A 27,542-nucleotide genomic window follows, 5' to 3' on the forward strand; every position below is an offset into this window, starting at 1 on the left:
TGAGCTGATCTCAGTTTTGTTGGCCCCTGTGTGTTAACTGAGCTTAGTTCTGTGACTGCTTTTATCATGATTGATGGAGTTTCTTTTTTAAGAGGAAAGAGAATGAAATAGATAAGCACTGTTGATGTCCTGAATGTCCTGTATTGAGATATACTGTATAAATTTTATCCAGAAATGCAGCCTTTGGGTATCAACTGATGCAATTCTTGAGGAGGATAAGGAACATTTTCTTTGTAAGTAATAAAAATGAATGTAGCCAAATTGAATTGTTATTATATCTATATCTATAGGTTGGACTGGATGATCTTGGAGGTCTCTTCCAACCTGGTTGATCCTGTGATTCTAATGGGGAAAGAATCATAGAATGGAGCCACTGGGTCAGAAGGGACCTTTGAAAGTCATCCAGTCCAACCCTGCTGTGGCATGCAGGGACATCCCCAACTAGAGCAGGTTGCTCAGAGCCCCATCAAGCCTGACCCTGAATGTCTCCAAGGGTGGGGTCTTCACCACCTCCCTGGGCAACCTGTTCCAGTGCTCCACCACCCTCCTAGTAAAGAACTTCCTCCTGCTGTCCACTCTACCCTTCTGCAGTCTAAAACCACTGCCCCTTGTCCTAGTGCTACATGCCCTTCAGGCACTGGAAGGCTGCTTGAAGGTCTCCCAAGAGCCTTCTCTTCTCCAGGCTGAGCAACCCCAACTTTCCCAGCCTGTCTTCACAGCAGAGGTGCTCCAGCTGATCATTTTTGAGGCCTTTCTCTGAACCTGTTGCATCAGGCCCATTCCCTTCTTCTGTTGAAGCTCCCCGAGCTGGACACAGCACTTCAGGTGAAGTCTCACCAGAGCAGAAGAGGTCTGTGGGTTAGGGCCTCCCTCTGTTACTTTACTGCACACAGACTACATCCAGCCTTGCAAACCATTACCAAGGCTCAAGATACATCAAATGAATATAACCAGGATTAAAAATAAGCCCTCCTTTTATTTTGCTGCTCTCCTGAGCAGCACTGCCCCTTCAATGCCCGAGGGTGAATGGGGTTTTTGTTTGCAGGTCATGGTTGATGGATATTTCACTGACTCACAGAATAGTTGAGGCTGGAAAAGACCTCTGAGATCATCAAGTCCAGCCACGACATCAGCTAAACCATGCCACCAAGTGCCACATCTAATCCTTTCTTAAAGGCCTCCAGGGGTGGTGACTCCACCACCTCTCTGGGCAGTCCATTCCAGGGGCTAATTACCCTTGCTGTGAGGAAGTGCTTCCTAACATCCAACCTAACCCTCTCCTGGCACATGCCCTCTTGTCCTGTCACTCACTGCCTGGGAGAAGACCTCCAGTTGTAGGTGCCTGACTCCTACCTGACTGCAACTTCCTTTTAGGTAGTTATAAGGTGCCCTCTAAGCCTCCTCTTCTCCAGCACCCCCAGCTCCCTCAGCCTCTCCTCATCAGACTGCCCCTCCAGCCCCCTCCCCAGTCTCGTTGCTCTCCTCTGGACCAGCTCCAGCACCTCAATATCCTTCTTGCTATGAGGGGCCCAGTGCTCAAGGTCAGGCCTCACCAGTGCCAAGTACAGAAGCAGAATCACATCTCTAGTCCTGCTGGCCACACTATTCCTGATACAGGCCAAGGTGCCATTGGCCTTCCATGCCAGCTGGGCACACTGCTGGCTCATACTTAGCCAGCTGTGGACCAGCACCCCCAGGTCCCTCTCTGCCAGGCTGCTCTCCAGCCACTCATCCCCCAGGCTGTATCACTGCACGAGGTTGCAGTGGCTCATCATGTGTAGCCTTAGCACTCCATCTAGAGAGACCATGTAGAAATCTAAGTTGTGTGAAGCTTTTCATCCTTAACAAACCCCAAACCAGGGTAGCAAACCCCACCAAAATAGCTCCTAAGGCTACTGATTGGTGTTACCATATGTGACAAAACACATTAACAGTGTGACTTTGCTTAACTCTTATCAGTTTGGGGCTTTTGGTTTTAGCTGAAGCCTATTTGTAGGTAAGAAAACACTGTTTTGTTTTGTAGATGGAGGAATGATACCCATAGAGGATGGCTTTGGTGAAGACATGCCCATATCTAAAAATGGACCACCTGATTTCAGCAACCTCTACGTGAGGACACATTTCCCAGAGACTTGGCTTTGGATCGACACCAAAACTGGGTATGGCATTACAAGCAAATGGAAAATCGACTTACCCATGCCGTTGTTCTTCTTGGCAGGTGTCAGGAGCCTTCTGCTCTGGTGCTGAAGAGCTGGGTTTAAAAATGCAGCATTATTTATATGCTGCTACCACCTAGAGGCCAGAAAGCAGATTGGAGACTACCAAGTCACTCGTAGGATGCTTTGGGTTGGAAGGCACCTTGGAGGTCATCTAGTTCCAACCCCTTTGCCCCACGGGCAGGGACATTTTCCACTAGCCCAGGTTGCTCAAGGCAGCATCCAACCTGGCCTTGAACACCTCCAAAGAGGGGGCATCCATGACCTCTCAGGGCAACCTGTGCCAGTGTCTCACCTCCCTTGCTGTAAAGAATTTCTTCCTAATCCCCAGTCCTCATCTACACTCCTCAAGCTTCAATCCATTCCCACTCATCCTGGCACTGCAAGCCCTTGTAAAAATTACCCCCCCAGCTTTCTTGTAGGCCCTCTTCAGGTACTGGAAGGCTGCTATGAGGTCTCCCTGGAGCCTTCTCTTCTCCAGGCTGAAGAGTCCCAGCTCTCATAGGCTCCCAGAGGAGGCACTCCAGCGTTCTGATCGTTTTTGTGGTGTGCAGCTGCACAAAACGAGACAATGCCTGGCTGAAGGCCTCCTGGTTTCAATGGGGACTAGATAAAAATCCAGGGGATGAAAGGAACACTGCTCCTTTTACAAATGGGGAGATAATGGATAAGGACACCCAGCCTCCTTCTTTTCAGTGCTTCAAAAGAATGTGATTAGGCCAGACAGGGAAATCTATTCCTGCCTGCACCTCATTCACTGAGCACTTCCACTTGCCAAATGATGGAGAAATCTACTGCTGCCTGCACCTAATTCACTGAGCACTTCAGATTGTCACATGATGGTGAAATCCATTCCTGCCTGCACCTCATTCACTGAACACTTCAGATTGTCAAAAGATGGTGAAATCTATTCCTGCCTGCACCTCATTCACTGAACACTTCTGTCTGCCACATGGTGGTGAAATCCATTCCTGCCTGCACCTCATTCACTGAACACTTCAGATTGTCAAATGATGGTGAAATCTATTCCTGCCTGCACCTAATTCACTGAACACTTCTGTCTGCCACATGATGGTGAAATCCATTCCTGCCTGCACCTAATTCACTGAACACTTCTGTCTGCCACATGATGGTGAAATCCATTCCTGCCTGCACCTTATTCACTGAACACTTCTGTCTGCCACATGATGGTGAAATCCATTCCTGCCTGCACCTAATTCACTGAGCACTTCAGACTGTGAAATGATGGTGAAATCTATTCCTGCCTGCACCTAATTCACTGAACACTTCTGTCTGCCACATGATGGTGAAATCCATTCCTGCCTGCACCTAATTCACTGAGCACTTCAGACTGTGAAATGATGGTGAAATCTATTCCTGCACAAAACTTGTGTTCTTCCATAGCTGAACAAAGTTCAGGAGTCCACCATCATCTGGGGCTGGCTTAAAGGATCTGTGAATGTTGATAATGAGTAATGTGATTCAAAATCATTATCTTCAGTTCATGCAATTTAAAATAATTAACAATTTAAGTAATCATTTTGATCCTATCTCAAACACTCCCAAATACTTAGGTAAAGAAAAGCAGCTTTTTCCTGCCAGAAATTAACTTAACTTTTGATGCCTTTTAAACATTCCTGCCTGTGAAAGAATGCATTTGAAAGTCTGCTCTCCCCTTCTGCCATCAGATCTGAGACAGACACCACAATGGAAGTCACTGTACCTGATACCATCACATCCTGGGCAGCCAGTGCCTTTGTGATGTCTGAAAAGGGTGGACTTGGAGTGACGACTGCTCCAGTGGAGGTACCATGGCACTAGAGAGTTCTGCTCTAAATGCTGGTAACGCTGCAGCTTATTGCTGTGTGATGGGTTAGGAACTATCCCTCCCAGGAATTTCCCTCCCTGAAATTACCCAGACTAACTCAGATGGTTTGGAAGTAAGATGAAGCTGTATTTACAGCATGGCAAAATATACAAGCATAGGTACACAATGTATTTACAAGTGGTTACAATGATATGCAAGTTAGAAATGATAGAGAAATCCCAAACCCCTCCCAGACAAAGCAAACTGCCCAGAAGGGCTCAAAGCTACTCTCTCTCTCTGTTCTGTCCCCCTTCTCTATCTCAGACACACAAAAACAAAGTGAAGCTTATCATAGAATCACCCAGGTTGGAAGAGACTCCAGATGGGGTCTGAGGAGAGCAGAGCCAAGGGGCAGAATCCCCTCCCTTGCCCTGCTGCCCACACTGCTCTTGCTGCAGCCCAGCACAGGGTTGCTGTCTGGGCTCATGTTGAGCTTTTCATCACCCCAGACCCCCAGGTGCTGCTCTCAGCCATTCCCCACCCTGCCTGGAGTTACACTTACACTTGGCCTTGTCAAGTTTCATGAGGTTGGCCTGAGCCTTTTTCATCTTTTCATCAACCAAGACCCCATGCTTGGTGCCTCTGTTTGTTGGAGCAGTTGTTTTGTTAGAGCACCTCCAGGATGTGCCCATTCAGGGGCAGTGGCTGTCTGGGACAGAGGACAGAGTGCTTCCACGTTTTCCTGACCCTGCCTGGAGGGCTTCCCATGAGTTGAGAGTGAGAGCAGGGAGATTTTCACAGGCTAGCTGGGAAGAGGTGTCTGGGATGGGAGAGGCACACTGCCTACTGGGAGAGTCACAGGATCATAGCACCATAGAATCAGTCAGGGTTGGAAGGGACCACAAGGATCATCCAGTTCCAATCCCCCTGCCATGGGCAGGGACAGCTCATACTAAATCAGGCTGGCCACAGCCTCATCCAGCCTGGCCTTAAACACTTCCAGGAATGAGGCTTCCACCACCTCCCTGGGCAGCCCATTCCAGAATCTCACCACCCTCGTGCTGAAGGACTTCTTCCTAACATCCAGTCTGAGTCTACCCATTTCTAGCTTTGTTGAATTCCCTCTAGCCTTGTCACTCCCTGACAGCCTAAAAAGTCCCTCCCCAGCTTTCTTGCAGTGCCACTGCTCTGCTCCACTAACAGTTACTCCAGGAGGGGGAATGGGAGAACTGCTTAAAGACTAAATTCTGGCCTCATTGTCATTCATGTCAAAACCTGCCTTGGACTAAACAAGAGTGCAGAGTGCTAGGTCATCTCGTTTCAGCTCCACTGCCACCTAGAAAGCTTGGACCAGATGATCCTTGGGGGTTCCTTCCAACCTGGCATTCTATGGTTGTGTGACTGAAGGGCAGACTGGGCAGTGGTAGCCAGCAATGGAATGAGCTGCTTCTTGCTGCCCAGGTCCTGTCTGCTGAGGCTCTTTGTGTGCTTTCAAGTACTTGAAGAGTTTTGCCTTTTAAGCTCACTTCATCACTGCTCAGGTTAGATATCTAACTTCAGGTTCCCAATGTACAAGTGTAGTGGTGCTAGGCTCGCTGCACTCATGGAAACAGCTACTTTGGAGAGGGTTATTTGGCCTGTTTAAAACAGGAATTCCTTTTAGGAGTCTCCTTTAGCTAGTCTTTTATATGTGTTCTCTGAAGGCAGTTACCTCTTCCCATTCTTTATGTAAAGATCCCAGAGAAACTATGTCCCTGCCTGAGACAACTCCAATGAAGTGACTGAGAATAGAGAGGTTGAAACTGTGCAGTGCTGGGACATAGATTTCCACCCCAAATCCAGGACTAAGGAAAAACTACCTTGGCATCAATTTACTCATTTAACATTCTCACACCCTCACATTCTTGAGGAAGGGCAACTTTTGGGATCCAAACTGAGATCTAGGTCCAAATTTCATAGTTGGCTGCTCCACCAGACGCAGAACATGTGCTTTGAGCATCCAAATCCTAACTCCCCCACAGGATTTGGAGCCTCAGCTAGATTTAGCAGCTAAAGCTCCACTGAGACTAGAATCATGATTCTCCTTTCTTTTGCTCTGCTTGGGAGAGAAAGAGGAATAGTTTTCTGGTTTAAACTGTATGAAACATATCTATGTGGCCTTTCCTTCCCAAATGGGAGAAGGCTGCAAGTAGAACAGATGTTGGAGATGACTATTTATAATCACCCCCACGCATTACTCAGTCCTTCACCCTTGTTGGGATGTTTAGATTGCACTTTCGAGTTCCCTGTGGCTGAAACATGTTAATCAGTACCATACAGAGAGGCAAACAAAAAGAGATGCATGGCAAATGTAATGGGGAAATAAGTGAATGACATCTACATGTTTAATGTCACTTACTGCAGTGAATCTTTGTTTTCATGTGACTTCCACTGCAGTGTCACTAAATGTACCCTGTTGTAATCTATCAGAGTACTCCTGAGTGCAAAACTTTAGCATGGCAAAAGTTCCAGGGAAAAGGAAACCAAAAAAAAGCCACCTCAAAAGTCAAGAGGTACCTGGGGAATCCTTGATGAAGAATGAACCCAAAGATTCTCCATCATACCTTCTCTATTAGCTAAAGAAATGGTGCCAGGGAAAGCTTCAGCAAACTGCTTCTCAGAGTTGCAAGGAGCAAATGTCAGAGTATTTGCCAGGCAGGCAGAAGGCTGAGGGGGTTTTGAATCTGAAACTCAAAACACTTGGGAGAGTTGTTGTTGGGTTTTCTTTTTAATGAAAACCAAATTAAAGCCTTTTTTTTTTTGTTGTTGTTGACAAGTCAAAAAAATATGCTTTAGCCATTCTTATTGTGCAGATGTTCATAAGGAGTGAAGTTTTGATCCCATTTAGCTTGATGAGAGTTTAGCACTGACTTCTTAAGAGCCAAGACATCATAGAATCAGTCAGGCTTGGAAGGGACCACAAGGAGCAGCCAGTTCCAACCCCACTGCCATGGGCAGGGACACCCTGCCCTAGATCAGCCTGGCCACATCCTCATCCAGCCTGGCTTTAAACACTCCCAGGGATGGGGCCTCAGCCACCTCCCTGGGCAACCCAACCACTCTCATGGTGAAGGCCAAAGTCCTCTGTTCCCAGCTGAAAGTAACTGCTTGCTAGGATGGCACTACAGATTTTCTCTCAATTAAGCAAAGATGTCTGTTTAGAAATGGAACCAAAGAAGTTATGCCAAGATCCATCTGGGAGAATAATACATCATTTGAAGATGTTGGTGAGCTGAGGGACTTGGGAGAGTTCCTTTGTGTTGCAACAGGCATTTCTGCACTACCATGGAGATAGGGCAAATGACAGGTTCTTAATCTTCTTAATGCTTGTGCACTCAGACCAGTTCAGCAGATACCTTAACGAGCTCTCAGGACAGCTCCCAGTCTTGCAGGGGGATAGACTCTCAGCCCTAATTCAGATGCCCCTGTTAGAATTTACCCTGTGGAAGCTCTCAGCAGCTCTCATCTGAACGGCCCCTGCTGAATTCCCATGAAGGTGCTAAGGACCAGAAGCATCTTTGGCTTCTGCTCCAGTCCTGCTGTAGTACATTTTGTTAACTGTAGAGTGAAATTCTGTCACCTCAATTTAAAAGTGATCAGAAGACAGCTTGTGTAGTCATTTCCTTGCTAGGGGTTCACTGCTGGTTTTGTCTTGCAGCTAGAAGCCTTTCAACCCTTCTTCATTTTCCTGAACCTTCCATATTCTGTCGTCAGAGGAGAGCAGTTTGTCTTGGAAGTGAACATCTTCAATTACTTGAATGAAGAAGCTGAGGTAAACCAACAATCTCCTGGGACTTAAATATTACCAGTGAACAGAGTTTCCATCAATGGTAGAGGCCACATCTTTCTCTTTAGAGGACTTGACTCTTTTTAATTCAGTGGGATCTGTGTTGGGACCACTTCTGTTAAACATCTTTATTGATGACCTTGATTCTGGCATAGAGAGTGTCAGCAGTAAGTTTGCAGATGACACCAAGTTAGGTGGCAGTGTTGGTTTGAATGAGGGTAGAGAGGCTCTTCAGAGAGACTTGGATAGGCTTAGATCAATGAGACAATGTTAATAGGATGAGTTTCAACAAGGCCAAATGCCAGCTCCTGCACTTGGGTCACAACAACCCCAAGCAACACTACAGGCTTGGGGCAGTGTGACTGGAGAGCTGCTGGCAGAGAGGGGCCTGGGGGCTGTAATAGACAGGAGCTGAATAGGAGCCAGCAGTGTGCCTAGGTGGCCAAGAAGGCCAATTGCATCCTGGCTTGGATTAAAATGCTGTGTCCAGCAGGATCAGGCTTGGATTAAAATGCTGTGTCCAGCAGGATCAGGGAGGTGACTGTCTCCTTGGACTGGGCTCTGGTGAGGCCACATCTTGAGTGTTGTGTTCAATTTTGGGCACTGCAACACAAGAGAGATGTGGGGGTGCTGGAGCAGGTCCAGAGGATGGCAACAAAGCTGGGGAAAGGCCTGGAGAATAATTCTTATGAGAAGCAACTGAGGGAGCTGGAGATGGTTAGTGTGAGGAAGAGAAGGCTGAGGGCAGACCTCATTGATGTCTACAACTGCCTGAAGGGGCATTGTAGGGAGGCTGCTGCTGGTCTCTTCTCACAGGCAGGACAGAACGAGGGGGAATGGCCTCAAGCTGAGACTGGGGAGGTTTAGATTGGACATTAGGAAATAGTTTTTCACAGGGAGCATGGTCAGGGACTGGAAAGAGCTGCCCAGGGAGGTGGTGGAGTCACCCAGCCTGGCTGTGTTTAAGGGTGGTTTGGATGTGGTGCTTAGGGATATGGTTTAAGGTAAATCATGTAGACTAGGGTTCTAGGTTGGAGTTGGTGATCCTGAGGGGCTTTGCCAGGCTGGATGTTTCTGTGGTTCTGTGACCCTGTGACCAAGAAGCTATTTCTCTGTGAACAAAAAAAGGGTGGCAGCTCATGAAAGCAGCTTTTCAGCATTAACCCTCTGTGTTGCAACTGCTCCTGTGTTTGCAGGTTACTGTGATCCTGGACATGAATGATGCTTTTGAAATTATTCTGACATCCAATGAAATCAATGCTACAGAAAACCAACAGTCTGCATTGGTACCAAGTGAAGATGGGAAAACCTTTCAGTTCCCAATCAAGCCCAAGCAGCTGGGAGAAATTCCCATCAAAGTGACAGCAATATCAGCTGCTGCTTCTGATGCTGTCCTCCAGACAGTGCTAGTCAAGGTAAACCATCTGCAGTTTGGCTTCTTCCTGAAGCAAACCATTCTCTAAAAGAGTGCAGCCCCCTCCTTGGAGGTGTTCAAGGCCAGGTTCAAGGAGGCCTTGAGCAATCTGGTCTAGATGAAGGTGTCCCTGCTCATAGCAGGAGGGTTAGGACTAGATGATCTTTAAGGTTCCTTTCAACCCAAGCCATTCTATGACTCTCTGAGTAAAAAGGCAAAGCAGTTTACTTTCATGCCTCTTGCTCTGCAAGGCTGCTTCCAGGTCAGGTGGCTTGAGGTTAGAACATCTCTTTTATGAGGAGAGCCTGAGGGAGCTGGGGCTGTGCTGCTTGGTGAGGAGAAGCCTGAGATGTGACCTCATTGATGTTGATAAAGATGTGGAGAGTGAGTGCCAGGAGGCTGGAGCCAGGATCTGCTGGGTGATGCCCGATGCCAGGACAAGGGGCACTGGGTGGAAGCTGAGGCATAGGAAGTTCATTTTCTCTGCTTCAAGGACGTGTTTTTTCCAAGGGATTTTGTGTGCACCAGGAAATGAAAACTTTTAGGCCATGTATCTACCTCCAGTTTAAGTCTTCCTTAGGATATAGGATTGCAGGTAGCACAAAGGTACCACCCCCAGCCTTGGCACCTGCATGGCCACGCAGCTCTGTTCTTGGCATGGATGCTCTTGTTGACTTTGTAAATGAAATGTGGTCTGCAAAAGCAAGTGGTGGAGATAAAGTCTTTGTCAGAAAGGCATTTCTCTGGACAGGGCCAGTAGCTCAGGTTCTTGATGTGTTAGCAAACAGCACAAAATACCCGGTGGTGTTTTAGACCCCTTGGCGCGGTGAGCACACAACTGCTCTGCTAAAAGCAACAAAGTGTTGGAGATTGCAGTGACCCTCTCTTTATTTTTTAGGCTGAAGGACTGGAACAAACATATTCTCAGACAGTCCTTTTGGACCTGACTAGCAGTAAACCACAAGCAGTGTCAAAAACTCTGGATTTCACTTTTCCTTCTGACCTCGTAAGTGGTAGTGAAAGAGTACAGATCACTGCTGTTGGTAAGGATGACCTTATTCTATTTCCATCCTTGTTATTTACTGGCCATATATACATATATGTTAAATAGTTGTATTTTTCCTGCCTCCTGGGCTTTTGTTGAACTCAGTATCTAAGATCTGTGTGTCCATAATCCAGCTGTTGGCATCTTATGCACTGGAGTTGACACTAGTAACCTCTGTCATTGGATCATAGAATGCTCTGGGTTGGAAGTGACCTCCAAAAGTCATCCAGTCCAACCCCCTCTGCAGTCAGCAGGGACATCCTCAACTAGATCAGGTTACCCAGAGCCCTGTCGAGCCTCACCTTGAATACCTCCAGGGATGGGGCTGCAACTACCTCCCTGAGCAACTTGTTCCAGTGTTGCACTACCTTCATGGTGCAGAAGAATCTGTTCCTAACATCTGTCAAATAGAGCAGGGAGGCTGGTGTGGAATCACCTGCCTGGAGAAGAGAAGTCTGAAGAATAATAAGCTGCAGCAGTACCGGCTGGGAGGTGATCTGCTGTGGAGCAGCCCTGTGGAGAGGGATGTGGAGTGCTGGTGGAGAACTTGCATGGCACAGCAATGTGCCCTTGTGGCCAAGAGGGCCAATGGGATCTTGGGGTGCATTAAGCAGAGTGTGTCCAGCAGACTGAGGGAGGTTCTCCTCTGCTTCTGCCCTGGTGAGACCTCATCTTGAGTACTGCCTTCAGTTTTGGGCTCCCCAGTTGAAGAGGAACAGGGAGAGAGTCCAGCAGAGGGCTAGGAGGATGATGAGGGGACTGAGCACTGCCTGATGAGGAGAGGCTGAGGGACCTGGGGCTGCTTAGTCTGGAGAAGACTGAGAGGGGATTTAATCCATGTTTATCAATATCTGAGGGCTGGGGGTCAGGAGGGGGGGACAGGCTCTGCTCACTGCTCCCTGGGATAGGACAAGGAGCAATGGATGGAAGCTGCAGCACAGGAGGTTCCAGCTCAACACAAGGGACAACTTCTTTCCTGTCAGGGTCCCAGAGCCCTGGCACAGGCTGCCCAGAGAGGCTGTGGAGTCTCCTTCTGTGGAGCCTTTCCAGGCCTGTCTGGATGTGTTGCTGTGTGCCCTGAGCTGGATTGTGTGGTCCTGCTCTGGCAGGGGGGTTGGACTCGATGATTTCTTTAGGTCCCTTCCAACCCCTGACATCCTATGAGCATGCAATCATATTTTTCTCCCAGTTCAGGTGGCACTGCCCTTTGTGTGTGAGGTCTGCATTTCTTTGCAAGGAGCTTCAATTTCTCCTCATTCATTTTTTGTCTTTCAGGTGACTTGCTCGGGCCTTCTATCAACGGTTTGGCATCGCTGATCAAGATGCCTTACGGCTGTGGCGAACAGAACATGATCAATTTTGCTCCAAACGTTTATGTCTTGCAATACCTGACCAAAACCAGGCAGCTGAGAGAGGAGATTAGATCAAAAGCTGTGTCATTTATGAGGAAAGGTCTGTATGCTTAAGTGAAAAAGAACTCTTTGGTCGTATAAAGGTGTCTGGAACCCTGTGTTTAGTATGTGAAATGCTGCGCTGTGGGTGTCATGGGAACTGGAGGGGAAGCCTCTCTCCACTTTTCCTCTTCTTTCCAGGCTGTCAGAATCAAACAGCAAATGGTTTTAATGGCATCTTGGCCTGTACCAGGAATAGTGTGACCAGCAGGACAAGGGAGGTTATTCTTCCCCTGTGCTCAGCACTGCTCAGGCCACGCCTTGAGTGCTGTGTCCAGTTCTGGGCTCCTCAATTCAAGAGAGATGTTGAGATACTGGAAGGTGTTTGGAGAAGGGCAGCAAGGCTGGGGAGGGGCCTGGAGCAGAGCCCTGTAAGGAGAGGCTGAGGGAGCTGGGGGTGTGCAGCCTGCAGCAGAGGAGGCTCAGGGCAGAGCTCATTGCTGTCTGCAGCTGCCTGCAGGGAGGCTGTAGCCAGGTGGGGTTGGGCTCTGCTGCCAGGCAAGCAGCAGCAGAACAAGGGGACACAGCCTGAAGTTGTGGCAGGGGAGGTCTAGGCTGGATGTGAGGAGGAAGTTGTTGTCAGAGAGAGTGATTGGCATTGGAATGGGCTGCCCAGGGAGGTGGTGGAGTCTGTGTGGCTGGAGGTGTTGAAGCCAAGCCTGGATGATGCACTTAGTGCCATGGTCTGGTTGCTTGGCCAGGGCTGGGTGCTAGGTTGGACTGGATGATCTTAGAGGTCTCTTCCAACCTGCTTGATTCTATAATTCTATGATTCTATGATTCAGTTTGAGCTCTCTAGCTTTTGAAAGGGTCCTTGTGAAGTTTAATTTAAAACAGACTTGATCTCACTTGTCAGGTTTCACTAAGTATTGGAAAAAAGCTGACCTGAGGTTTACTTCACATTGATTTAAGTGCTTATGAGAAGAAGGGCTCATATGCACCCAGGGACAGAGCAAGAGCACGCAGCCTCAAGCTGCACCAAGGCAGGCTTAGGCTGGATGTTAGGAAGAAGTTCTTCACAGCAAGAGTGATTGGCATTGAAATAGGTTGCCCGGGGAGGTGGTGGAGTCACCATCCCTGGAGGTGTTTAAAAGAGGCTGGATGAGGCACTTGGTGCCACGGGTTAGTTAATTAGAAGGTGTTAGGTGATAGGTTGAATTGGATGATCTGGAAGATCTTTTCCAACCTGATTTATCTTGTGGTATAGCTGTCAGACACTACTGTATCATCTTCCTCCCAGCAGTTTTTGTTAACCTAGAAGAAAGGCAAAGCAAAAGAAAAGTTGCCTTTCAGAACAACCCCACACAAACCCCAGTCCTGCATTCATTGGAATGACAGATCCCAGCTTGGAATCTCTTCTCCTTCAGAAAGAAACAAGTCCTGCTTGCTCTGAAAACTTGGGAGCCAGCCCCAAAGCAAGCATCAAGTCTATTTCTAAGCTGTTTGAAATGTGAGACCCCCTTTAGTCCTATCTGTGAAGTCCTTTCCATCCTGACGCGTTCCTCTTTCAGCCTCCTACCTCTTTTGGCTTCCAAGCAGCCCTCTGGGAGCACCAGTGTACATCTGCCTAATAGGATCCTTCTTTTCCTTGCCTTTCCACTTGCATGTGTTGACATCTGAAGTATCATTTTTCATGTCTGATTGAGTGTCTGCTGGAATGAACGTGGTGCTTCACAGCCCCCAGGTCTCCCGTTCCAGCGTGGCTGCAGGATTGCCTGTGTTAGATGCGCTCGTGTTTGGAGACTCCTGCCTGGCTACTGAGACATGGAATGGGACCTCAAAGATCAGCCACTTCCAAGCTCCTGCCATAGGCAGGGACACCTCCCACTGGTAACAGATCTCTTAAGGCCTCATCCAGCCTGGCTTTGAACACCTCCAGGGAGGTTGTGGAGCACAGAAGCACAGATCAAGCAAGATCTTTGATCACATTCTGTGCTTCTGTGCTCCACAACCTCCCTGGGCAACCTGTGCCAGTGTCTCACCACCTTCACTGCAAACAACTTCTTCCTAACATCCAGTTTCAGTCTGCCCTCTGCCACTTCAAACCCATTCCTCCTCATCCTGGACAAGACCTTGTCAATAGTCCCTCCCCAGCCCCCTTTCAGATCCTGGAAGGCCACTCCAAGGTCTCCTGGAAGCCTTCTCGTCTTCAGGCTGAAAAGCCCCAACTCTCTCAGCCTGTCCTCACAGCAGAGCTGCTGCAGCCCTCTGAGCATCTTGGGGGCCTCCTCTGGACTGGCTCCAACAGTTCCATGTCCTTCTTGTGTTGGGGGCTCCAGAACTGCAGACAGGATTCCAGGTGAGGTCTGATGAGAGCAGCGCAAAGAGGCAGAATCCCTTCCCTTGCCCTGCTGCCCACACTGCTCTTGCTGCAGTCCTGGACACGGCTGAAGAAGTGATCTTCCCTAGGTGGCCTGCTGAAAATCCCACAAGAAATACCTCTCTCTGCTGTCTGGACCCTCCGTGGACTGGGCTTGGCAAAAGGAAAGTGTTCAATACCTGTCTCTGCTTTTCCACTCTTCAGGCTACCAGCGAGAGCTGCTTTTCCAGAGGGATGATGGCTCTTTTAGTGCCTTTGGAAATGAAGATCCCTCTGGGAGCACATGGTAAGTAGTTCTGCCAGAGTCACTGTGGAATTTGAGTATTCCAGATATTTTTCCTGTGCCTAAAAAAAAAGAGGTTTTGTTGTGAGGCTGGTAAGACTTTCCAGCTGTGTCTTAGCCTTCTGCCTGACTTTCATTAGGTGTTTAGGCCAACTCTAAGGTCATCCTGCTGGATAATGTGCTGTCAAAGCCATTAGGAGTGCAAAACTTTTCAGCTTTGCAAATGATGAAAGATGAATTATTTCAGCCAGGGGAATAACTTGGTCTGAAAGATTTCTGTTACTTTCCTCAGAGGAATGAGGAATAATAATTAAATGACTTGTTCTTGCAGTGGAGTGAAACTATTCAGAGCTCTGTGATCATGGTTGCTTCAAACAGATTTTCAGTCCTCTCCTGTCTGGAGGCTGAAAACTGACTGAGGTGTTTTCTAGGGGGTGAGCAGAGTTGGTCCTTGCCTCTCTCAGTCATTTTCTTGAGGCTATAAATGCAACTGGGAAAGCCTTTTCAGTGCTGAATTTCACCCTGACGAGCATGGTAAGTGCAGTGATGGAAACTAGAGAGATACAAGAGACAAGTTTGAGAATCACAGAATGTATCTGCTTGGAAGAGATGTCAAAGCTCATCCAGTCCAAACTTCCACTCATCACTGCAGGGTCAATACTAAACCATGTCCCTGAGCACCAGCTCCACAGGCTGCTTGAACACCCCCAGGGATAGTGACTCCACCACTGCCCTGGGCAGACCATTCCAATGTTTGAGAACCCTCTCAGTGAAGAAATATTTCCTAATACCCAGCCTGAACCTCCCCTCATATAGCTTGTAGCCATTTCCTCTGGTCCTTGTCCAAGAAGAGGCTGCCCCCTCCTCATTCCAACAACTTCAGATAGTTGTGGTCAGATCCAGTCCCCTCCTCACTCCAGTTGTGGAAAGTTCCAGCCCCCTCCTCACCCCAAAACTTGAGGTAGTTGTGGAGAGTTGCAGAACTTCGTTCAATCCCATTCTGTGCTTCTGTGCTCCACAGCCTCCCTGGGCAACCTGTGCCAGTGTCTCACCACCCTCACTGCAAACAACTTCTCCCTAACATCCAGTTTCAATCTCCCCTCTGCCAGTTTAAACCCATTCTTCCTCGTCCTGTCACTCCAAGACCTTGTAAACAGTCCCTCCCCAGCCTTCCTTAGTGCCATGGGTTGGTTAATTAGAAGGGTTAGGTGATAGGTTGGACTCGATGATCCTAGAGGGCTTTTCCAACCTGGTTAATTCTGTGATTCTATGATCCTTGCAGGCTCCCTTCAGATACTGGAAGGATACCACAAGGATATAACTTCATTTCTTGGTGGATTAAGCTTAGTCTACTTGTCTGGGTGAGACACATCTCCACAGAAGGGCAGCAAGGCTGGTGAGGGCCCTGGAGCAGAGCCCTGTGAGGAGAGGCTGAGGGAGCTGGGGGTGTGCAGCCTGCAGCAGAGGAGGCTCAGGGCAGAGCTCATTGCTGTCTACCTGAAGGGAGGCAGTAGCCAGGTGGGGTTGGTCTCCCCTCCCAGGCAACCAGCAAGAGAACAAGCTGTGCCAGGGTAGGTCTAGGCTGGATGTGAGGAGGAAGTTGTTGTCAGAGAGAGTGATTGGCATTGGAATGGGCTGCCCAGGGAGGTGGTGGAGTCACCATCTCTGAAAGTGTTCAAGCCTGGCTGAGGCACTTAGTGCCATGGTCTGGTTGCTTGGCCAGGGCTGGGTGTTAGGTTGGACTGGATGAGCTTGCAGGTCTCTTCCAACCTGGTTGATTCTATGATTCTATGTATTTTCCTCTCTGCCTGGGATGTGTGGAGAGCACTTAATGCATCATGATAGTCTTGCATCAACTGAAAGAGAAGCAGCTGTGCTCTGTTGTTAATTTTGTCCTATTTGCTTAACCTTTTCCCCCAGGTTATCAGCCTTTGTGTTAAGATGTTTCCTTCAGGCTCGGCCCTTCATAGACATCGACCAGGATGTGCTCGTGGACACAGCTAAATGGATTGTCCGCCACCAGAAGTTAAATGGAGAGTTTAGTGAGCCTGGGAAAGTGCTGAACAGTGATCTTCAAGGGGGCACCAATAATCCAGTCGCTCTCACAGCCTACATCATGCCATCCCTCATGGGCTTCCCAGAGAAAGAGGTACTGGAAGTCACAAAGAGAATTCATAGTTCCTGCAACACTTCATCTGTTGTCGTAGTGCCTGACAAACACTTTGTAGTTTAAGGACATCTAAACAGAGAACAACCTGAACCTGATTTTGTCCAGCTTCCCTTATCTACCCAAGGCAACACAAAGTTGTGCTGTTAGGCCTTTCAATTTGATATGCCACTGCAAACTCTAGAGGCAAGAATATTGCCATGGCTTTAGTCCAAGGACTTGCAAGGAAATGTATTGAGGGGGGAGCTATCCTTGGAGATGTTTAACCATCCCTGTTGATTTCCCTGAAGCAAGGACTTGCAAAGAAATATATTTGAGGGGGGTAGATATCCTTGGAGATGTTTAACCATTCCTGTTGATTTCCCTGAAGCAAGGACTTGCAAGGAAATGTATTGAGGGGAGGGAGCTATCCTTGGAGATGTTTAACCATCCCTGTTGATTTCCCTGAAGCAATGACTTGCAAAGAAATGTATTGAGGGGAGGGAGCTATCCTTGGAGATGTTTAACCATTCCTGTTGATTTCCCTGAAGCAAGGACTTGCAAGGAAATGTATTGAGGGGAGGGAGCTATCCTTGGAGATGTTTAACCATCCCTGTTGATTTCCCTGAAGCAAAGACTTGCAAAGAAATGTATTGAGGGGAGGGAGCTATCCTTGGAGATGTTTAACCATTCCTGTTGATTTCCCTGAAGCAAAGACTTGCAAAGAAATGTATTGAGGGGAGGGAGCTATCCTTGGAGATGTTTAACCATTCCTGTTGATTTCCCTGAAGCAAGAACTTGCAAAGAAATGTATTGAGGGGAGGGAGCTATCCTTGGAGATGTTTAACCATCCCTGTTGATTTCCCTGAAGCAATGACTTGCAAAGAAATGTATTGAGGGGAGGGAGCTATCCTTGGAGATGTTTAACCATTCCTGTTGATTTCCCTGAAGCAAAGACTTGCAAAGAAATGTATTGAAGGGAGGGAGCTGTCCTTGGAGATGTTTAACCATTCCTGTTGATTTCCCTGAAGCAAAGACTTGCAAAGAAATGTTTTAGGGAGAGGGCTTTCCTTGGAGATGTTTAATCATTCCAGTTGATTGCCCTGAAGAATTCACATTCCAAACAGAGCAAAAGGTTGACCTTTGAGGTTTGTGCCTAAACCCATGACAGGCTCTGAAAGAGATGTTCAGTATTTCTTGCTTGTCTCCTGGCAATAGTTATGTTTCTCTTTCTGCATGACTCTTAACTTTAAATATTTCAACATATAGTTGATTTACTCAACATTCTTTAATATGATCTTAATTTCTTGCTTGTCTCTTGGTGATAGTAATGTTTTTTGTTTCTGCAGGACTCTGAATGCTAAATATCCCAACTTATATTTTATTTACTCAACATTCTTCAATATGATCTTAATTTCTTGCTTGTCTCTTGGTGATAGCAATGTTTTTGTTTCTGTAGGACTCTGAATGTCAAATATCCCAACATATATTTTATTTACTCAATGTTCTTTAATATGATCTTAATTTCTTGCTTGTCTCTTGGTGATAGCAATGTTTCTATTTCTGCAGAGCTTTGAAGTGTTTCAACAGAGATTCTATTTACTCAACATTCTTTAATGTGATCTTCATTTCCAGCATGCTTATGTCATCAAGACTGCTACAAACTATCTAGAAGATAAATTAAGAGAAGGCATTTCAGATAACTACACTCTGGCACTGGTGACATATGCGTTGTCCTGGGCAAAAAGCATGAAAGCAAAGGAAGCACTGAATGTCCTGAACCAGAGAGCAGAACAGCAAGGTATTGCACAGCTTCTTACATGCTTGTAGAGATGGATTTTAATCCTTGAGTGCTCTGTCCAGTTCTGGGCTCCTCAATTCAAGAGAGATGTTGAGATACTGGAAGGTGTCCAGAGAAGGGCAGCAAGGCTGGGGAGGGGCCTGGAGCACAGCCCTGTGAGGAGAGGCTGAGGGAGCTGGGGGTGTGCAGCCTGCAGCAGAGGAGGCTCAGGGCAGAACTCATTGCTCTCTACATCTACCTGAAGGGAGGTTTGGTCTCTTCTCCCAGGCAACCAGCAACAGAACAAGGAGACACAGCCCCAAGTTGTGGCAGGGCAGGTCTAGGCTGGATGTTAGGAGGAAGTTCCTGGCAGAGAGAGTGATTGGCATTGGAATGGGCTGCCCAGGGAGGTGGTGGAGTCTCTGTCCCTGGAGGTGTTTTGGAGAACCTTGCTAAACTGAGAGGGGATCTAATAAATGCCTATATATATCTGAGGGCTGGGAGTCAAGAAGGAAGGGACAGGGACAGCCTCTGCTCTCTTGTGCCTTGGGATAGGACAAGGGGCAATGGATGGAAACTACAACACAGGAAGTTCTGCCTCAACATGAGGAAGAACTTGACTGTGAGGGTCCCATAGCACTGGAACAGGTTCCCCAGAGAGGTTGTGGAGTCTCCTTCTCTGTAGACTTTCAAGCCCTGTCTGAATGCATTGCTGTGTGACCTGCACTAGCTTCTGTGGTACTGCTTTGGCAGGGGGTTGGACTCAACAATCCCCAGAAGACCTTTCCAACCCCTAAGATCCTGTGATCTGTGATCGGGTAATGAAGAGTTTTTCCTTAAGGCTGTCTCAGAAGCTGAGTGACTTCAGTCAATAGATCTGAAGCTGTGGTTGGTTCTTTCTGCAGGAGAATTTCGTTTCTGGATAACCCCTGCCTCTGAAATGTCCGAGTCGTGGCAGCCGCGCTCCATCGACATCCAACTGGCAGCCTATGCTCTGCTCTCACACTTCTATCAAGACAGGTTAGCAGAGGGCATCCCCATTATGAAATGGTTAAGTCAGCAAAGAAATCACCTTGGGGGATTTTCATCTACTCAGGTAATCTCTTGTCTCAAGAGGCTTTGTTATGCTTTCTAAATGTATATTTAAGGTAAGGGGGGAAAAAAGAAGATTTGGGTTTTTTAACATAGTAACTACTGAATGTTGTTTTGCTCATGTGCATGCTTCTGTTTGGGATGATGTTGGCATCTAAAACCTGGACTATCAGATATAGTATTTGGGCAAACATGATATCAAAGAGAATTAGAGTCATAGTATGAAAGAATTGCCTGGTTAGAGAAGACCTGAAGATCATTGAGTCCAGCCATAAGCTGACATCTCCACGTAAACAACTGTTAGACCATGGCCCTAGGATCCTCATCCTAACATCTCTTAAACACCTCCAGGGATGGTGACTCCACCACTTTCCTGGGCAGCCTGTCCAGTGCCTGATGATCACAGGCTCACAGGATGTCAAAGGTTGGATGGGACCCAAGGAGATCATCCAGTCTGACCCCTCTGCCAGAGCAGGACCATACTATCTAACACAGATTACACAGGAACACATCCAGAGAAGGAGACTCCACAACCTCTCTGGGCAGCCTGTGCCAGGGCTCTGGGACCCTTCCAGTCAAGAAGTTCCCCCTTGTGTTGAGCTGGAACCTGCTGTGCTGCAGCTTCTATCCATTGCTCCTTGTCCTATCCCAGGGAGTAGTGAGCAGATCATGGCCCCTCCCCCCGGCCCTTCCCCCCAGCCCTCAGATATTGATAGACATGGATTAAATCCCCTCTCAGTCTTCTCTTCTCCAGACTATGCAGCCCCAGGTCCCTCAGCCTCTCCTCCTCTTGCAGTGCTCCAGTCCCCTCATCATCCTCCTAGCCCTCCGCTGGACCCTCTCCAGCAGATCCCTGTCTCTCTTAAACTGGGGAGCCCAAAACTGAAGGCAGTACTCAAGATGTGGTCTCAGCAGGGCAGAGTAGAGATCCCTTTGGTAAAGACATTTTTTCTATTGCCCTGTCTAAACCCCCCCTGGTGCAGCTTGAGGCCACTTTGCTTATAGCAAATACTTAATAACAGAAGATTTTAAATGAAGAAGCAGGAATGATGCCCGTGGAAAAAGAATCCATCAGATTTTCCAAGTGAGGATGAGAGATATCTCTGTTTGCTTTCCTTCCAAGAAGAGAAACCTCTTTCTATTCTTTCCATATGTAGATCCTCAAACTCCTGAGAGTCTACTAACTAAAAGAAGGAGGGGGAGTAAGTTTTAGAGGAGTAACCTGGTGCCTCTGCTGAGGTGGGGCCAGCTGCCAGCAATGTGCTCGTCCTCGTTACTGAGTACATTTTTGATGGGCCATGAAATTTGGAAGGTTCTTCATTTATCTCCAGGAGGTTTCCATGTTATTGAAACCACATCTTGTAAGCTGTGCTGGCATCCAGAAAATTTATATGGTGCTTTGGATCTCGTTAGTTTTCAGCTGGCTTTTAAATTGGCTACAAATGCTGGTCGCAGGAAAAATGTCCCATTTCATCATGCTGCCTGGTACTAAGCCATCCAGGATTTTCATGTGTTTGTGGGGATTCATCTGAGAGAAATTAGTTCTGCTAAATAAAATGCAATTGAAGAACCAGCCTGGTTCCCTTGAGGTTCTGGTATTTTCCCAATGTGTTAATTTTTTTTGTTGTTGCTGAGCGTTTAAAGAGGTTGATTGAATCCCTAAATGAGTTGGGAAAAGTTTCTCTCTGTTTTCCAGAAACCAGTTTTACTTGGAAGTTTGAAAAGCCAGCAGTGTGCCATTGCCCCTGAGGATAAAGTTGAGAAATTAACTTAATCCTTTTGTTCTTCCAGAACCTAAACTGTTTTGATTTCAGGATTACTCCCAATAACTCTCTGGATACCTTTACTTTTGATGTGTGGAAATGATGCCAGACTTTTTGGTTCACCTCTAAGATTGCCTTTAAGAAGATAATGTTTGCAGTGTTTCCTTCCACTTAGACACTTAATGTATTGGTTATATATGTATATGTAGTTGGTATATATTAGACACTTAATATATTGGTTATATATATATTGGTAGTTGATATATATTAGACACTTAATATATTGGTTATATATACATTGGTAGTTGGTATATATTAGACACTTAATATATTGGTTATATATATACTGGTAGTTGGTATATATTAGACACTTAATATATCGGTTATATATATGCTGGTAGCTGGTATATATTAGACACTTAACATATTGGTTATATATATATTGGTAGTTGGTATATATTAGACACTTAATATATTGGTTATATATATGCTGGTAGCTGGTATATATTAGACACTTAATATATTGGTTATATATATACTGGTAGTTGGTATATATTAGACACTTAATATATCGGTTATATATATGCTGGTAGCTGGTATATATTAGACACTTAACATATTGGTTATATATATATTGGTAGTTGGTATATATTAGACACTTAATATATTGGTTATATATATGCTGGTAGCTGGTATATATTAGACACTTAATATATTGGTTATATATATGCTGGTAGTTGGTATATATTAGACACTTAATATATTGGTTATATATATAGGTAGATGATATATATTAGACACTTAATATATTGGTTATATATATATACATTGGTAGTTGGTATATATTAGACACTTAATATATTGGTTATATATATATTAGACACTTAATATATTGGTTATATATATGCTGGTAGTTGGTATATATTAGACACTTAATATATTGGTTATATATATATTGGTAGTTGGTATATATTAGACACTTAATATATTGGTGTTATATATATACATTGGTAGTTGGTATATATTAGACACTTGATATATTGGTTATATATATATATATATATTGGTAGTTGGTATATATTAGACACTTAATGTATTGGTAAACAATAAGGAGAATAGTCCCTGGAGACATTCCAAGTAAGACTTGATGTGGCCCTGGGCAGCCTGAGCTAGTTGGAGGTGTCCCTGTTGCCTGCAGGGGGTTTGGATGAGATGACCTTTGAGGGTCCCTTCCAACCCAGTGCAATCTGTGAACCTGTGAATCAGCTGCATGTGTGATAGAATCATAGAATGGGTTAAGTTGGAAGGGACCTGGAAGCTCATCTAGTTCCAAACCCCTGCCACAGGTAGGGACACCTCCCACTAGAACATGTTGCTCAAGGACTCATCCAACCTGGCCTAGAACACCTCCAGGGAGGGAACAGACACAACCTCCCTGGGCAACTTGTGCCAGTGTCTCACTGCAAACAACTTCTTCCTAACATCCAGTTTCAGTCTCCTCTCTGCCACTTCAAACCCATTCCTCCTCATCCTGGCATTACAAGACCTTGTCAATAGTCCCTTCCCAGCCCTCCTGTAGCTGCCTTCAGATACTGGAAGGCCACTCCAAGGTCTCCTGGAAGCCTTCTCTTCTCCAGCCTGCAGACCCCAACTCTTGTAGCCTGTCCTCATAGCAGAGCTGCTGCAGCCCTCTGAGCATCTTGGTGGCCTCCTCTGAATTGGCTCCAGCAGTTCCATGTCCTGCTTGTGCTGGGGGCTCCAGAACTGCACACAGGACTCTAGGTGGGGTCTGAGGAGAGCAGAGTAAAGGGAGATCACAGGATCATGGAATGTTAGGGGTTGGAAGAGACCCAAAGAGATCTTTGAGTCCAGCCCTCCTGCCAGAGCAGGACCATACAATCTAGCTCAGGTCACACAGGAACACATCCAGACAGGGCTGGAAAGTCTCCAGAGAAGGAAACTCCACAACCCCTCTGGGGATGTTCTGTAAGTTAAAGCATAACTCACTGCAATGTGTATGTGTGGTGTAGCTTACTATGACTCTGCAGTCAGTATCTTTTGCTTTATCATGTGTTTGGAAGCTTGGACAGTGGAATCCCAACACAGACCTGGAGGTGGCTGGGTGAAGACTCCAGCAGGATCAACAAATGGGACAGGGCAGGGGCTGTGATCTTCCCAAAGCAGGACTTGAGCGCAGGCAGTTCACTGTGCAGGCTTCTGCAGAAGGATTTGCTTCTCTCCACAGGACACTGTGGTGGCTCTGCAAGCCTTGAGTCTGTTTGCAACTCTCACAGCTGTGGGCAAAACAGACATGGATGTAACAGTGACAGCACCTTCTTGGACAGCACCGGAGAGGTTCTCCATTGACACTCGGAACCGGTTTCTGCTTCAGACCAAGGAGGTACTGTGAGAAGTGAGGAGCACTCTTGTCAAGCCTGCTGGCTGAAAGTGCTTTGATGAGGTTGGTTTGCTCCTTTCTCTTTCAGATTGCTCCTGCACAACCAATGGCACTCACAGTGGCAGCAGAGGGAACGGGATTTGCTGTCTTCCAGGTGGGCAATGCAGCTGTTTTTGCTACCAGTATGTTCTCTGTGAGGAAGGGGTTTGGGGGCAGCTTTATTAGACTGCTCCTATGAAGTTGTCAGAAATGGCTTACAGCTCTACCAAAGCACTTTACTGATTGGAAGACTCCAGACTAACCAACCCTGGGGCTCTCAGCCTTTCCCCTTCAGGCAGTGCTCCAGTCCCTTCAGCATCCTTGTAGTCCTCTGTTGGACTCTCTCAAGTCCCTCTTAAACTGAGGAGCCCAGAACTTGGATGCAGTATTCCAGACGAGGCCTCACCAGGACAAGGTAGAGGTGGAGTAATACCTCCTTCTCATCTGCTGGCCACACTCCTCTTAATGCACCCCAGGATCCCATTGGCCTTCCTGGCCACAAGGGCACTTTGCTGTGCCATGGAGAGTTTGTTGCCCAGCAGGTCCCACTCCTCAGAGCTGCTCTCCAGCAGATCACCTCCTAACCTGTACTAGTGGAGTTTATTTTTCCTTCCCAGGTGCAGTGTTGGGAATCACTACATTTAATATTACTCTTCCCAACAGCATAGAACTCTGCACTTAGACTTGTTGAAGCTCATTAGGTTGCTCCGTGCCCAGCTCTCAGCCTGCCCAAGCCTCCCCGAATGGCTGCACAGCAGGGACTGCCTGCACGCAGCTCTGCTTCCAGTGTGTGTGTGGAATGCAACAAAAGGAGACTCCAGAACAGTTAAGGCTACTTAACCTTAGTCACTGTTGAGAAATACTTCCTGATCCTAAGTCAACTAATTTGTCAGGCGAGCTAATCAAAAGCTTTTCAGCAAATGGTTTGTTGCTGGGAGCTGATGATTTGCTGAGTGCCTTTTGTTGTGAGCGCAGTGGTTCCAATTGCATCCCTGCCAGCAGGAAAAATTCACATCCAAAGCAGCATGTCTGGAGAAGACTGAGTAGAAGTCTTCCACCCAGAATAGCCAACAGTTGGCAGCGTGGCTAGAGGGCTCCTCAGGCTGCATAGCACCGTGGTTTAAGCTCCTGGTCTGTCGTAGGAGCATGCAAATGTGCTCCCAAGCAACTGGTGTTCAAGAACCAGTGCCAGGTTATCTTCTCCTTTCAGGTCACTGTGCTGTTGCTTCTTTTTGCTGCAGCTTTGAGTCAGAAGGAGCTGCTGCTCGAGTCAAAATGTTGTACTTAACACACTGAAGCAGCTTCTCCAAAACCTTTGCTTTCCTTCTGCTTCCTTTGGCAAGTGTGATACTCTGCAAGAAAGAGCACTGCTGCCATTGGAATGAGGTTGCTCCTTTTTCCCAGACACAAGCTAGATCTGGGTCACGTGTAATAAATCAGATAGTGTATGACATTCTGGTTCTTCATTCTCTGAGGCCTGCCAGAGTACAGTGGTGAGATTCACTCTTCTGGGATTTGGCCTCCTGGCCAAACGTAGCATGTCAGAAACAGTAACTCAGAACATAGGGTTTGATCCATTAATAGAAGAGGTTCCTCGCCCAGCAGAATGGATTCAAACAGCCCACCTCATTTTTGGGGGTGAAATCTCACTCTCTGTGCCTGCAGGTTGGCAGTTCAGTTGCTCTTCACCCTGCAAGACCTCAGCAAATGGGTTTATTTTGGGTAGCATAATTGAGAAAACAGATATTTACTGGTAGCTTTGTGCTCCTGCTGCCTGCAGAGTGTCCTAGCTCATCCCTTCCTTGTTGGGGCATATCCTATGGATGGCCTGAGATGCTGACTCTGAAAGAGGAAGAAGGAGATGAATGCAGGGTTAGGCTGTATGAAAGGCACTGTACTGAGAAAGGAGTTGAATCATAGAATCATAGAATGGTTTAGGTTGGAAGGAACCTCAAAGCTCATCTAGTTCAAACCTGCCACTAGTGCAGGTTGCTCAAGGACTCATCCAGCCTGGCCTTGAACACCTCCAGGGAGGTTGTGGAGCACAGAAGCACCCAATGTGATCAAAGATCACATTGGGTGCTTCTGTGCTCCACAACCTCCCTGGACAACCTGTGCCAGTGTCTCACCACCCTCACTGCAAGCAATTTCTTCCTAACATCCAGTTTCAATCTCCCCTCTGCCAGTTCAAACCCATTCCTCCTCATCCTGTCATTACAAGACCTTGTCAATAGTCCCTCCCCAGCCCTCCTGTAGCCCCCTTCAGATCCTGGAAGGCCACTCCAAGGTCTCCTGGAAGTCTTCTCTTCTCCAGGCTGCAGAGCCCCAACTCTCTCAGCCTGTCCTCACAGCAGAGCTGCTGCAGCCCTCTGAGCATCTTGATGGCCTCCTCTGGACTGGCTCCAACAGTTCCATGTCCTGCTTGTGCTGGGGGCTCCAGAACTGCACACAGTACTCCAGGTGGGGTCTGAGGAGAGCAGAGTAAAAGGGCAGAATCTGGATGCACTCCAGCACCTCAATTTCCTTCTTGCTTTTAGGTTTAGCAGCACAGGTCACACAGGAATGCATTCACACAGGGCTGGAAAGTCTCCAGAGAAGCAGACTCCACAACCTCTCTGGGCAGCCTGCTCCAGTGCTCTGGGACCCTTACAGTCAAGAAGTTACCCCCTGTGTTGAGCTGGAACCTCCTGTGCTGCAGCTTCCATCCATTGCTGCTTGTCCTATCCCAGGGATTTCTTGCTGGTGTTGAGGTGGAGTTTCCTGTGCTGTAGTTTATACCCATTGCCTCTTGTCCTGTCCCAGGACACAACTGAGAAGAGTTTGTCCCCTCCCTCTTGACCCCCAGCATCAGATAATTATAAACACTGATTAGATTCCCTCTCTTCACCAGACCAAACAGCCCCTGGCCCCTCAGCCTCTCCTCACAGGGCAGTGCTCCAGCCCCTAATCATCTTCATAGCCCTCCTTTGGACTCTCTCCAGTAGATCCCTCCTGAATGGGGGAGCCCAAAACTGAATGCAGTATTCCAGGTGAGGTCTCACCAGGGCAGAGTAGAGGAGGTGGAGAACCTCCCTCAATCTGCTGGACTCACTCCTCTTAATGAACCCCAAGGATCCTATTGGCCTTCTTGGCCACAAGTGCACATTGCTGTGCCACAGCTAATTTGTTGCCCACTAGTTCTCCCAGGTCCATCTCCACAGAAATGACAGCCTTCTGTGCCCACAAGTAAGAGTGCTTAAGGGAGGAGGCTTTAATTAAACCCTGTCTTGTGTGAAAGAGTTTCCCTTCGCTGTCACGAGAAGCCAGGAAAGGAAAGTCAGAGCGTAGCAGCCATAACTTCTTCCATGAAAGCCCTGGCTGATTGACCTGTTCACTATGTGGCTTCAGACATCCTGCCTTGGCAGGAGAGTCCCAGTCATTAGCTGCTTCTGGCACCAGTTAAAACAGCTTTGTCTCTGTGGTGACAGGTCGTTGAGGCAGCGCCAGCTCGTCTTTCCCAAACGTTCTGCATGCCTTTAGCTGGCAGGCTCCCTAGGTTGGCTTCATCCTTGGTACTGCCTTCTCCTGCTGAGCTCTTGGACAGCATAAATCTTCCCTGTTGCACCACACTTGTCCTGAGAGCAAAAGCAAACAGCAGAAATGAAAGGCTCCTCTGTTGGCATGGGGCAGGCTGGCCTAGAACTGAGTTGCTAACCTGTAACTTGGACAACCTGCTGTCACACCTTGAAATCAGAGAAGCATGGAAGAGTTTAGGTTGGAAGGGAGCTCAAAGCTCAGCCAGTTCCAACCCCCTGCCATAGGCAGGGACACCTCCCACTAGAACAGGTCACTCTAAGCCTCATCCAACCTGGCTTTGAACACCTCCAGGGAGGTTGTGGAGCACAGAAGCACCCAATGTGATCTTTGATCACATTGGGTGCTTCTGTGCTCCACAACCTCCCTGGGCAACCTGTGCCAGTGTC

General features: G+C 47.3%; 1 protein-coding gene across 1 annotated transcript in view; it reads left to right on the forward strand.

Annotated features, from left to right (window-relative positions):
* Positions 1–27,542, forward strand: part of CD109 (CD109 molecule) — a 73,041-nt gene that overhangs the window by 38,669 nt on the left and 6,830 nt on the right. Inside the window, exons 17-29 of the mRNA XM_064164062.1 lie at positions 173–233; positions 2,024–2,159; positions 3,905–4,022; positions 7,721–7,834; positions 9,046–9,264; positions 10,162–10,306; positions 11,584–11,760; positions 14,284–14,365; positions 16,283–16,511; positions 18,144–18,309; positions 19,194–19,384; positions 23,389–23,544; positions 23,630–23,695. Coding sequence (XP_064020132.1) covers positions 173–233; positions 2,024–2,159; positions 3,905–4,022; positions 7,721–7,834; positions 9,046–9,264; positions 10,162–10,306; positions 11,584–11,760; positions 14,284–14,365; positions 16,283–16,511; positions 18,144–18,309; positions 19,194–19,384; positions 23,389–23,544; positions 23,630–23,695 — 1,860 coding nt within the window. The remainder of the gene's footprint in view (positions 1–172; positions 234–2,023; positions 2,160–3,904; positions 4,023–7,720; positions 7,835–9,045; positions 9,265–10,161; positions 10,307–11,583; positions 11,761–14,283; positions 14,366–16,282; positions 16,512–18,143; positions 18,310–19,193; positions 19,385–23,388; positions 23,545–23,629; positions 23,696–27,542) is intronic.

Source organism: Pogoniulus pusillus, chromosome 25 (assembly GCF_015220805.1).
Source record: "Pogoniulus pusillus isolate bPogPus1 chromosome 25, bPogPus1.pri, whole genome shotgun sequence".
Taxonomy (NCBI): Eukaryota; Metazoa; Chordata; class Aves; order Piciformes; family Lybiidae; genus Pogoniulus; species Pogoniulus pusillus.